The sequence below is a fragment of the Ceratosolen solmsi genome, unplaced genomic scaffold (genome assembly GCF_000503995.2).
Source record: "Ceratosolen solmsi marchali unplaced genomic scaffold, CerSol_1.0 scaffold2, whole genome shotgun sequence".
NCBI classification, from domain to species: domain Eukaryota; kingdom Metazoa; phylum Arthropoda; class Insecta; order Hymenoptera; family Agaonidae; genus Ceratosolen; species Ceratosolen solmsi.
This window is the reverse complement of record NW_011948422.1, coordinates 6,038,058-6,051,431: the sequence shown is the minus strand read 5'-3', so window position 1 is coordinate 6,051,431 and position 13,374 is coordinate 6,038,058. Positions and strand designations below refer to the sequence as shown.

At 29.9% G+C, this 13,374-nt stretch overlaps 1 protein-coding gene across 1 annotated transcript in view; it reads left to right on the top strand.

Moving 5' to 3' along the window:
- The window catches only part of rudimentary (carbamoyl-phosphate synthetase 2, aspartate transcarbamylase, and dihydroorotase rudimentary), a 29,736-nt gene extending 17,670 nt beyond the window's left edge, over positions 1-12,066 (top strand). The window contains exons 14-26 of the mRNA XM_011499207.1: positions 2,602-2,850; positions 3,832-4,083; positions 4,635-4,799; positions 5,157-5,318; positions 5,522-5,693; positions 7,414-7,535; positions 8,049-8,457; positions 8,550-8,863; positions 8,978-9,119; positions 9,215-9,285; positions 9,374-9,552; positions 10,645-10,852; positions 11,623-12,066. Coding sequence (XP_011497509.1) covers positions 2,602-2,850; positions 3,832-4,083; positions 4,635-4,799; positions 5,157-5,318; positions 5,522-5,693; positions 7,414-7,535; positions 8,049-8,457; positions 8,550-8,863; positions 8,978-9,119; positions 9,215-9,285; positions 9,374-9,552; positions 10,645-10,852; positions 11,623-11,820 — 2,643 coding nt within the window. The 3' untranslated portion in view covers positions 11,821-12,066. The remainder of the gene's footprint in view (positions 1-2,601; positions 2,851-3,831; positions 4,084-4,634; positions 4,800-5,156; positions 5,319-5,521; positions 5,694-7,413; positions 7,536-8,048; positions 8,458-8,549; positions 8,864-8,977; positions 9,120-9,214; positions 9,286-9,373; positions 9,553-10,644; positions 10,853-11,622) is intronic.
- Positions 12,067-13,374: the final 1,308 nt, after the last annotated feature.

Here is a 13,374-nt window from a genome sequence, read left to right as displayed (position 1 = left end):
TTCTAAATACGGCTTAATAAATAAAGCGCAAATAAGTATCAATGCATTGATGATTATTATTAAAAATCAACAGTAATAATTATTGAACGTCAAAAATGATAAAATATTTGTAGACGTAATTATTAAATTTTATTGTATAGATATACGCATTATTGTATCAACCAACGTATTTTTTAATATACAATGTACACTTTTTGTTTATGATCAATTTTCATAAAGTTGAAATGACAGATTTGTATTATTTAAATTTTTTGCATTTAATATTACTGCATTACGTATGAACAAAAAACCATTTTCATTTCTCAGCATTGTCTTTGTTTTTTAAATAGAAACAATTTTTTAACTATTTTTTATGAACATATATTATTATTCTTTTTAAAATTATTGTCATAAACAATGTAGCATTGACTTTTTGTTATGGACACATATTAGAAACTACAGTTGGTATGGAAAAACGGTTTTTCATCAATTAAAGCAACATCTTATCTAAGTCACTTAAATAAACTTACTTTTCATAATGCGTAAATAACTGTATGGACATGATCAAATTGTTTAAGATGAAGATATTTGGTTTTTCCCTGATTAATGTTTTTAACGCCAATACTTCTTTGCACTCGATATATTCATTCACGTGAGTATTCAACTTCGTCGTTTTCTTCATCAATAACATTTCATTTCCTTTTAGGCTCGTTTGCTTTATTGGTTCAGTTTTTTTTACACCAAATTTTACACTCGAGTTCGCATTACCCATTTTCTTGTATTCCAAGACATAACACATTTACCGAAGCATAAACTTTATATAAAAACACACGCGCGCGCGCGCGCACACACACACACACACGGTTTAAACAGTGAATATCATGGTTTTGTATATAAACTTAGCTAATATTGAATAAATAATAATTTTAACTGCACTGACAATCCTGATCATTTTTCGTTAAGTTACGGACGTGGCGAACGTAGCTGATAAAATGCATTGATTTTGTTGCTGATGAATCGTCTATCAGCTTTACAATCAAACCGCTGTATAAAGTCAGTTCATTTAATTGGTTAGTATTTTATCGAATATGTGGTGGATAAAAGCTGAAGTTAACGTTTAAGTACGATTTAAAAGTATTTATATAAGATAGTAGAAAATAATGAAATGAGCGGTATATTATTATTTTAACATTCGTAAATCGTGTTCAAAATGAAAAAGTTTGCAAGTATTTATAAATAATTAAATTTTGAAGAAATGTATTGTTATTTAAAAATGCTTTAGATAGTAAAATTTCCGCCTTTTTCCTTTCTTTTTAATACTAGCAATAAAAAGAAATCTTTATATTTTGTTCTCAACTATTTAATTGTTTATTAAAAAATAAATCTGAAAAAGAATTTCATTAAAAATGTCAATATATTCAATATTAATTTCCGAAATATAACTAAAGTTTAAAGTGCTACGTTGTTTCTTACGAAATTCATCAAATGCTAATTCATCATTTCATTTATTTTTTAACAAATCATTACGAGTAAAAAAATTTCTTTAATATCTAAAAATAGAGTATTGTCTGAGATACGTGTAATTTTTATTTATTTATATTTACCATAATCGATAATCATACCATTGTGTAAAAACGCTAATAAGTGCAATTCAGTGCATAGTAGTGCATGGAATATGAACGAACTTCCGATGCTTATATTTAGTGATTTGAAAATAGATCGTATAATAGATCAATATATATATATATATATATATATATATATGAATTTATACTATAATTAAACATCTAAATGCTTTTCAATAATTACTTATTCAAAATAAAAAGGAAGAATTTAGTCTCATTAACCTATTTAAAATAATTAATATTTTATGTTGAACAAACTGGAAAATACTAGAGCCCATTGAAAACAGCTAATAAGATTTATATTTTAAAAATAAATAAAATATAGACCATTCCAATTTGGTATTTCCAAAGAAAAAATGTCACTTTCTATTATATATCCATAAAATAAAAAAACTTGTTTTAATTATACTTCTCGGATTTTTTCCACTGAAATTTAATTGCAATGAATGATCGACTAAAGTTGAAATAGTTTCACGAAGAAAGTTTATTTCAAAGTGATTAATTTTTTTTTTTTTTTTTTTTTTTTTTTTTTTTTTTTTTGCTATATCTGGATAGACGTTAATCTCTACAATTTGTACACATTATATAAATATGAATATGAGAATTAAAAATTTTGAAATTTCTGCTAAAATGCTACTGCCGTACAGCTTTTTGATACATTATTTATTTTTAAACGTATATTTCAATATTTCAATTCAAGCATACGTAAATCTGATTAATCTTAAATAAAACACTGTATCCCAGCGATTTTTATATAAATATTGAAAATTGTATGAAATTTGTTGCAATCATAAAATATTGAATTAAAACGGAAAAGTCATCAGTATTTATAAAGTAACGATTCTCGAAATATTCATTAACATTCGGAAAAAATACTTGATAAATATGCCATAAATATGCTTAGCAAGAGATATATAAGTAATAATCTAAGCTCCTAATCAAGAAATTATAAGATGTAAGCTAACAACTGGTAATGTGCTCGTTAAATGAGTAACAGGTGGAGCCAGTGCAATGGACATTCGAAGATGTGGTCGATAACGAGGACTCGAACCCTAGCGAGTTGCATAACCTCGCGGATTTTCTCTCAAAGAAGCACTTCGACCTGGTCATAAATCTGCCGATGCGCAACGGTGGTGCTCGTCGTGTCTCTAACTTTATGACTCATGGTTATCGAACTCGCAGACTTGCTGTCGACTATTCCGTTCCTCTCATCACCGATGTCAAGTGCGCCAAGCTCCTTGTCGAGGTATGCATACGTATTTAACTATATGAACCAATGCTTTTTTCTCTTGCTTTCCTAGGTTCATCGATTGCCCAAGGTTCAGCGGTTGAAAGATTATTGCTATATGAACATATAAATATCATTCGGTAATATATATTACTATTTCGTAACATATATTTTTGAATATTTGAGCGCAAGTATAAATATGATATATTTATACAGGTTTCGAATACACTACTTTCATATTAATATATTTATATTTTCATATTTTCATATTATTACCTTCAATTTGCAATATCAGTTATGATCCACTACGGGGCTTAACAAATTTAATAATTATATTAGCTTCAATTTGATTCGGATTAAAAAGCCTAAGCTATTAATAAATTAAATAGGTTAAAAAACCATTTGGTTTATTGTTATCTTGTCATATAACAAAGAGACTCTTTTTTTTTTTTTTTTTTTTTTTTTTTTTTTTTTTTTTTTTTTTTTTTTTTAATAATACATGCAGGATTTAGTATTACTTCTAAAAACCTTGAAATTATCTTATTAAGTTAGTCAATTATCAATCGATCATGAGTATTTTATTTTATCTAGATTGTAGGGAAGTATTGGTTTATTAATCCTCAACCACGAATGACATATGTTTATGGAAATTAGAACGTCCCCACGACTTGTCAACAACAAGAACAGTGGTTTACTAGTAGTTTCATTATATTATAATATTCATTATTTATACTGCTTGATAATAAAGTACGGTAAGCAATATTTTAGTTAATATTATGGAGTTTCGTTACCATTGTTATGTATAACCCTTATCTATATCAGTTCTTAAATGCAAGTGTAGGATTTTACGTTCTGAGTAAATTGATACGATAACTCGCATATAAAAATCAAATGTCTCGTAAGAAATATATGGCGTGCTAATCATCGATCAAAAAAAAAAAAAAAAAACTGAAACTACGGCGTGCACGAGCACATTTTCTTACGATCGTTCTTCTGCAGGCGATGCTAATGCTCGAGGGTAAAGCACCACGCATGAAGACGCACACGGACTGCATGACGTCGCGACGTCTTCTGAGGCTGCCTGGTTTCATCGACGTGCACGTGCACACGCGTGACCCCGGGGCCACCTACAAGGAGGATTTCGCCTCGTGCACGGCTGCGGCTCTCGCTGGTGGCATCACCATGATCATGGCCATGCCCAATACCAATCCACCCATCGTGGATGAGCAAGCTCTCCTAATCGCCAAAGAGGTAAGGGATAGATCGGCGCTAAATTCCTCATGCCAAAGAGAACTAGGAGGTTCAGCGAGGTTCATTTAAACACTTAAATGTTCGACTGTCTTTGTTTGTTAATATTCGAAATGAATCATTTTCATAGAAGAGTAGCGACGTGTGAATCCTGATTTCAAGCTCATAATAATAACACCCGCGAATCATTATTACGGTTAATTTCAATATTAACATCTTCTAGTATATACTAATTGAATTCTCAGATGCTTATGCTTTAGTGTTATCTAAGAACTAATATCTTCTGATATATTTTTTAAAATTCTTTACATTATACTGAATATTATAAAAAATTATTAGAACAGTTCTAAAAACATCAAAGTCCACTGCCATTACGAAATACACATGCCGGCTATTAAAAAAGTTTAAAAGTTTTGCACATACACCCCCCTCTCTCCTTACACGCGCACGCGCACGCACACGCACACGCACGCACGCACACGCACGCACACGCACACACACGCGCACACATGTATATATATATATATATATATATATATATTCATTTATTATAGCGAGCAAAATTTGGTGCACGTTGCGATTATGCTCTGTTTGCTGGTGCCTCTTCCGAGAACTACGGGACAATCGCAGAAATCGCTCCAATGACGGCCGGCCTTAAGATGTACCTTAACGAGACATTTACAACTCTACGACTCAACGACCTGACGGTCTGGATTAAGGTTCGTGATACTGAACAATTAATCACATTAGTTGCCGTAACGTTTTTCTTTTTGCCTTTGAGGCGCTCGATCGATTAATTGTCAGCGAAACGATTTATCGGTTACAAAAAGATTTCCTTACCTTACGTATCGTTATATGACAAGTGCTACATCGCTTTTCACTTAATGCCACGAATATGACGATGTTTCATCCCTTTAAAGATCTTTCGACTCTTAAATTACTTTGTAATAGAATAAAGTGACATGTTATTCGTGATTAAAGACTGATTGAATGAGAATTGTTTTCGAATGCAAGTCTCTAATTGAACGACTAAAGTGGACGATTTCATCAGCGTTCTCTCACGATTATCTTTCTAGCACTTTGAAAACTGGCCACATAAGTATCCAATTTGCGTGCATGCCGAAGGTCAAACCACCGCTGCCGTTTTACTGTTGGCTAATTTGCATAATAGACCCATTCATGTGTGTCATGTTGCCCGGAAAGAGGAGATTCAGATTATTCGTGCAGCCAAGGAGAAGGTATAAAGAAATTTGTTGATTTTTGCGTAAATTTATCAAATTTATTTAGAATTTGAAGAAGTCATTTAGTTATTCATAAAATTTATTCGAGATAAATTAAAGACAGTGTTAGAAATTATGTAATTTACTTTTGATAGCATTTGTTTTTTGTGCTATTATTTTTTCAAATTTTCCAGTCTTTAATTTGGATTAAACATTTTTAGAACCTGCCCGTGACGTGCGAAGTTTGCCCTCATCATTTATTCCTCGTACAAGAAGATTTGGATAGAATTGGTCATAACTATGGACAAGTAAGGCCAACGTTGGGGACCAAGGAAGATGTACAAGCACTTTGGGACAATATGGATGTCATCGATATATTTGCCACAGATCACGGTAATTTCAATTACTTTTTTTCATTTCAAAATATTTTAATATAAGGAATATATCGATGATTTTGACGTGCAATGCACATGTGCAAATCACGTAAATAACTATAATCTGCACACAGCTGTGGTATATGTAGTTTTTTTTTTTTTTTTTTTTTTTTTTTTTTTTTTTTGATGTATGAATGTATGAAATGGGTTATTATTGAATCAGTCAATATATCTGAAAGTAGAAATATGTAAATAAAGTTTTCTCAACGTTTACTAATAATCATACTCAAAAAGTTTTTACAATTTCAAAAAATAAATTTTAAATCTTTTCTAAATAGTTGAAAATATTCATTAATAAACTTAATCATAAAATATCAAAATTGTAATAATTCATTCGCCCCTTTTATTAATAATGATAAAAGTAGATTTGGATAACGTGATTTTAAATTAATTTACCGATAAAGTTTATTTAATTTAAAGATAATTGGCTTAATAACTTGACACAGATTTTTAATCAAGTTACCAGTTAATATACCATATCTAATTTTAAAATATGGATACTAAAATATTTGAACTGATAACTGATATAAATGTACTGTTAGCTACATTTATTAATGAAATAAATATCTTTGTTTAAATATTTAATAATATAAGTATATCGTAAAAAGACAAATATATATTTCTCCTATGATCGTATAATTACATTGCTTACGATGCTTATGATCAATTAATTGCTTAATATTAATTTATTTATCGCAATATAAAAATTGCGAAAAATAATTTGAGAATTTTACTACTATTGTAAGATTATGGGAAGATGATTGTCGGAAGCATTTTATTTAACTTTCTAACGTTATTGATATAACTAGAAGTACATAGTGACTGTAAGCAGAACTTTTTAAGGATACATTGAGTATACGAGAAATTGACGTGAGTATAAGATTAGTAAATTCCATTGAAGATAATTATTATGTGTCAGAGTTTTATAGACTTTCATATTTATATATAAATCAAATTTTTAACAGCGGTCTTACATAAATTATAATGTATTTATTAAGAATACCGATTAATATATTCCTAGTTTTTATTTCATAGCTAATAAAACAATTTTTATTGAGTAACTTCGCATAGATTTGGGCTAAATGTTGCTTAATGCTTGATGATCAAACTCGAATTATTAAAAGTTAACTTTGTTTTAAAGTATATATACGAAATCAGTAAAATACTATCAATATACCTTCAATAACCTTATTGATTTATAAATTTACGATAATAATGTCGTTTGTGGTTAGCGTGAAAAAGGTTGATTTTTGTTCCATGTTCTTTGTTACTTTAATTTGAGAAATGTCTTTCTAAATTTTTCTAATATATGAAGTAGGAGATAAGATAAAATAAAGATGTGGAACACGTTTTTTTAAAGTCACGAATTTGCATTGCTGCGTGAAAGTGAAAAAGAGAAAAAATAAGAAGAACAAGAAGAGAGAGAGAGAGAGAGAGAGAGAGAGAGAGAGAGAGAGAGCGAAAGGGGGTTTTTGTGTAAAAGTTCTATAAAAGTGAAACAATTATTAATAAATTAGATGATAATCAATTAATATAAAAAAACGTTTGCACAAACGTGAAACTTAATTATATTTATTAGTCTTTTTTTTTGTTTTTGTTTTTTTTTAATATATTCCATATCAATAAATACTTTATTTTACATTTTACAATCAAGTTTATAAAGATATTTGTGATTCCAGCGCCGCATACAGTGATAGAAAAATCTCGAATGTCGCCGCCATCACTGCCTGGATTTCCTGGACTCGAAACAATTCTGCCGCTCCTCTTAAATGCTGTTAACGAAGGCAAACTCGAAATAGACGTCAGTGTTCTATCACATATTATTAATTGTAAAGAGAGCTTAAATTATTTAAATGTTAGTTACGGATAATTACAAAGTAGGCAATTCAGATGATAATACAGCTTTTTTCGTGTTTTTACCTAAATTTGAATTTTTCAAAAACATTTGAGTATCATAGTCTTTTCAAGATTATAAATTAATTTTAATAATGAATTATGAAATATGTAGAAAAAAACTTTGCGAGAGAAATAAGATTATGAGAAAAAATAATGCCTGCAAGTAAAAAGATTTTTTTTTTTTTTTTTTGTTGTTGTAAAAAAACTTGGACAATGCTAAAGTATCTTAAATTATTTTACCAGTCGAAAGAGGAAAAGCTATTTTGCAAACGTTTAAAATTTATAAATATTTTCAGTATGTTTTGTAATTATTCGTGAAGTGGTTAGAAATTGATTAAAATTTTTATTGAAATTTTATATAAAATAACGCTTTAAGATATATTGTAGCATAATGAATGGATTATGTATGGCATTTCAGGACTTGATCGAAAAATTCTACCGAAATCCAAAGCGGATTTTCAATCTTCCTGAACAGCCAAACACCTACGTTGAGGTTGATCTCGATGAAGAGTGGATAATACCGCAGGCAATGACGTTTACAAAATCAAAGTGGACTCCTTTCGCTGGTATGAAGATTCGCGGCTCGATACATCGAGTTGTACTTAGAGGTGAGGTCGCGTATATCGATGGTCAGGTGTTAGTTAATCCAGGCTTTGGCCAAGATGTCAGAGAATCCCAGAGAAAGAGCAAATTTGTAGCGCCGACCGTTCATCCGCCTACCGTTGAGATCACTAGCAGGCCAAATTCTGCCTTGGAAGGTCTAATTTCACCACTTAATAAGAAAGCCACATATGATAAAAATTTTGAAAATGACGATGAACCAATTGGTTAGTGTGATTTTGTATTTTTTCAAACACATTTTTGTTTTGAAAAATATATATATATATATATATATATAATAATAATAATAATGTTACAGATGCTTTTGGCCATTTAGTTAATTCCGCGTCGAAATCCGTGGTTCATTTTGCCCCAGACCATAATTCCGTACAGCGGACCATTTCGCCTCTACCATTTACTAGCGGCACTCGACATAAAAGTGATAGCAATTCGAATCTATTCGTTCAGTCGGGCGTTCAATCAACTCTTCAACCTCTAAATCATGGTCTCTTTGGCCATCATATTCTTTCAGTTGAAATGTTCAAGAAAGAGCAATTGAAAGATATCTTCGATATTGCTCACGATTTGCGAAAAAGTATATTAGCGGACAGGTCATTGGATCTTATTCTCAGAGTATAAATTAGTCTTATATTTTTATTCATTTATAAATATAAATTCATTCATTAAAATAAATAAATAAATAAATAAATAATAGTAGTAATAAAATAACTGCGTGTGCTTTAATAGGGTAAAGTGATGGCATCGATGTTTTACGAAGTTAGTACGAGAACATCGTGCAGTTTCGATGCTGCCATGCAAAGACTCGGTGGACGAGTTATTCATATGGACGAAGTGAAATCATCTGTTAAAAAAGGAGAGACGCTCGAAGGTAGTGCATTAAAAAAACAATGGTAGATGTGGTGTGTGACTGATAAAAGAAAATACAGTATGAGATGGTAAACTTTCCGTAATTTCGAATTTTAGACTCCGTCGCTGTCATGGCCTGTTACGCCGATGTTGTTGTTCTTCGACATTCGAAGCACGGCGCCGTTAATGTAAGTGATTATTTTTGTAACATCGATAGCTTATAAAGTGAGATCTGTAAGTACGAAGGAATATATTTAAATGTATTAAATTTAATAGAGAGCAGCTGTACGTTGTCGAAAGCCATTAATCAATGCGGGTGATGGAGTAGGTGAACATCCGACTCAAGCTTTATTGGATGTTTTTACTATTCGTGAGGAAATGGGTACGGTAAGGGGTCTTACTATAACTATGGTTGGCGACCTAAAACATGGAAGAACCGTGCATTCTTTAGCCAGGTTTGTCCTATTTTTTTATTTCATCAAGCACATCACATAATAGATAATAATCGTTATTATATTCAAGGATTTCAATTGCTTTCTATACAATCAAATTTATTAATATAATTAATATAATTGATACTAATCGTTATTATATTCAAGGATTTAAACTACTTTTTATACAATCAAATATACAATCAGAGACACTAATCTCGATTGTACATATTGATTTTCTCTATTAAACAGACAACCTTATGTCACTGAATGAAATATTTCATAAAGTCTACCAATTGCCCATTTTTATTTATTTACTTTGTAATTCTTTGTGTAATTCTTAGTCATTAAAAAAAAAAAAAAAAAAAAAAAAAACATACTCATTCCTATAAGATATTTAATATCTTTTATACTCTAAGTTATATAATGCCATTTCTAATAATACAAAATAAACAGAATTTTTTGAAAATCTTGATATTGTGTTGAAAAATGAATTATTGATATTAATTTCTTACAATTTATTTATTTATTTGTGCTAATTTAATTGATGCTGAAGAATTCATTAATAAATTTAATTATCTTTTATACTCTAAGTTATATAATGCCATTTCTAATAATATAAAATAAACAGAATTTCTTGGGAATGTTGATATTGGGTTGAAAAATATATTATTTCTATTAATTAGTGACAATTTATTCGTAAGCACACGTTTATGCTGTGTTTTAAAATTTAGTCTAATTATTTGTAATGCCATATCATTATTGATATATAAATGATAAATATGTAAAGGAGAGATATTTGAATATATAATTCTGATTCTTACTTGTTATTGAGAATGTATATATATAAACGTAGATTGACCGCTACATTTTTAATTAATTATTATTCATGAAAGTACTGTATTAAAACACCACAACATATATTACGTATAACATGACTATGGTAGTGCATAATACATGTTCTATTATTATTTTTAAATGTTAGCCCATTTAAATAATGGCATAAAATTTACTTATCGATGAATTTTAAATTGTAATAAATATTATATAAATAAATTACGAAGTCAGGGAATAAAAGATAAATATTTATAAATGTCGTGACTTTGCATTCGAAAGGCTATTGGCATTGTATGAAAACGTTCAGTTACGCTACGTCAGTCCGCCGAATTTGGAAATGCCAGATGACATTATAGAATATGTGGCTAGTAAAGGCATCCCCCAAGAGAAATTTAATAGACTCGAAGATGTTTTAGCGGAAACTGATATCTTGTATATGACTAGAATTCAACGTGAACGATTTAGCACTCAAGAGGAATATGATAAGGTAAAATTTTCTTATTTTTTTCTCTTTTATATATATATATATATATATTTAATTAATTTTCATAAGAGTTCAATTTTTATTTATTTATCTCTAAGAACTTTGGTAATATAAATTTTTTTCATAATATTTATTATATTAAATATTATAATATTATAAATATAAATATATTTACAGAGTTTTTGTTACTTTTATTTAATGCCTACTTTAAAATAAAATAACACGAGCTTCAATTTTTGAAACTGCTTAAAAATATTACTCTCCTTTTTCGTATTTTTCTTTATGGATTTATTAGAAACATAATTTAATAATTTTAACGCGTTTAATACCGACTATTATGTAGAAATGTAACGAAAAAATATATATTTTTTCGTTAATTCTTAATTTTAATTCTTAATTTCTGGTTTAATTCTTAATTTTGTTTCGATAAACGTATTATTTAATGCTTTTGAAATAAAGAATAGTATGTACTCTGAATGTAATGTTAAAAAAGAAGAGATACAGAGAGAGAGAGAGAGAGAGAGAGAGAGAGAGAGATAGAGAGAGAGAGAATACTTTACCCTTTGTCAATTTATCTTTTGGGATACATTCATTTAAGAAAAGCTAGTGAAGACATTGACACCATAGAGTCAATTCGCGCGATTATCGAAGTAGCCAAGAGATGTGGGCTGAAGTGAAAGGTCGGCCTCCCCCCTTCCTTCCTCGCAGTCTCGGGTCACGAGATGACTGCCAAATAAATTGCACGCGATTCATGTTGTTTGCATTGGTCACAGGCATGCGGACACTTTGTGGTGACGCCGCAGCTGATGACGCGCGCCAAGAACAAGATGCGCGTGATGCACCCGCTACCGCGTGTCTTCGAGATCAGCCCCGAGTTCGACAACGATCCCCGGGCGGCTTACTTCCGCCAGGCAGAAAACGGTATGTACGTGCGGATGGCCTTACTCGCCATGGTCCTCGGCCGTTGCTGATCGAGATCGGTTAACATGGACTTGTGGCCTTCCACTGCACGTTCAAGTTTTGCGGTGGAGCTCTTCGGCCGAGCCCGCATAACTGAAAGTTAGCCTCATCCGCGGCTCCAAGGGGAATGCTCTACGTGACTGGCTTTTCAAAAATTTCTACCACGGACTGGAGTCCGATCGATTGTAATTTCAGGCGATTGCGCTTGTATTTTTTTTTAGGTCAAGTCCGTTCAAATTTAGTTTTATGTAAGATTATTGGGTTTAATATTTTCAATTGCTTATGGTTATTGGTATATTTTTAAATATATGATTACCTCTTCATAAAAAAAAAAAATATATGAAAGATGAATGAATGTGATAATGATGATGAATCTTCGATTCGTTGAATATTCAGAATCGATCTATCTAATTTTATAAAAAGATTCAAGACCAGTAATATATACATCAAACATTCCATCACTAATACCACATTTGACGTAGGTTATGAATTTTAGCTCAATTGTCTAAATTAATTAGTAATTTTTATATTATTCTTTTTTATGATAGTAATTTTACTTGAACAAAGACGTGTATAGGAACGTGAAAATAAATAAACTTTGTACTATCAAATCAGACGAGAGGGATTAAATATGCGCAGAACATTAATTATAACCACAAGCGTAATCATTGTTTTAGAATAAAATATTTTATACCATTTTTTAAAGCATTTCTGTACAGTTTATTGATTGTTAGTTACTGACGTGTGGTTACGAGATCTTTTTTTCTAGTACATATAACGCGCGCGCACGCACACACACACACACACGCGCACACGTACATATAAAAGTGATGCTAAGTGAAAAAAAATGCAATATGAACAAACACATCACTCGATACATTGTCAATTGTTTTATACTTAAATTTATTAATCATGCGTATTGATTTTTTTTTACCGATTATTAAGTTAAAATATCTTATAAAGCCCTAAGTCCAAATTATTATGACTAGAAATCATATGCACACTTTATGATGGGGACTTCAATATATTGATAAACTATTGTTACTCATTTAATTAATAAATATGAATGAAATTCTTATTTCTAACAAGAAAATACAACGTTTAAACGAAATTAGAGAGAATACTTATCGGCGTATATGTACGCACATTATTGATAATGTGTATGATTTTGTATTAAGTTTTTTATAAAAATAATAAAAAAAATCAACAATATATGAATAATAAAAAATTGACTGAGTTAAGCGTTAATTAATGATTTAAAAAGTTTAAATAGAGCGTATGAATGATAGATGTATATTCAATATTTTTATTAAAAATAATAACAACCGGATTATCGAGTCTCTTTAATGTAGAGTTTTGTATTACACATGAGATAGGGACTTCGTGGAAAATTAATTGATAGTTCATCAGTAGGCAAATAAATATATACAGCATTAATTTTTAAATATATAAGTACAAATTTATTGTAATTTATAAAAATTATTTTAATGACAGGTGATCAAAGTACATTAAAGTCTTATGATTCTTAGTGGCCAAAAAAATAAATAAACACACATTATAGTGGC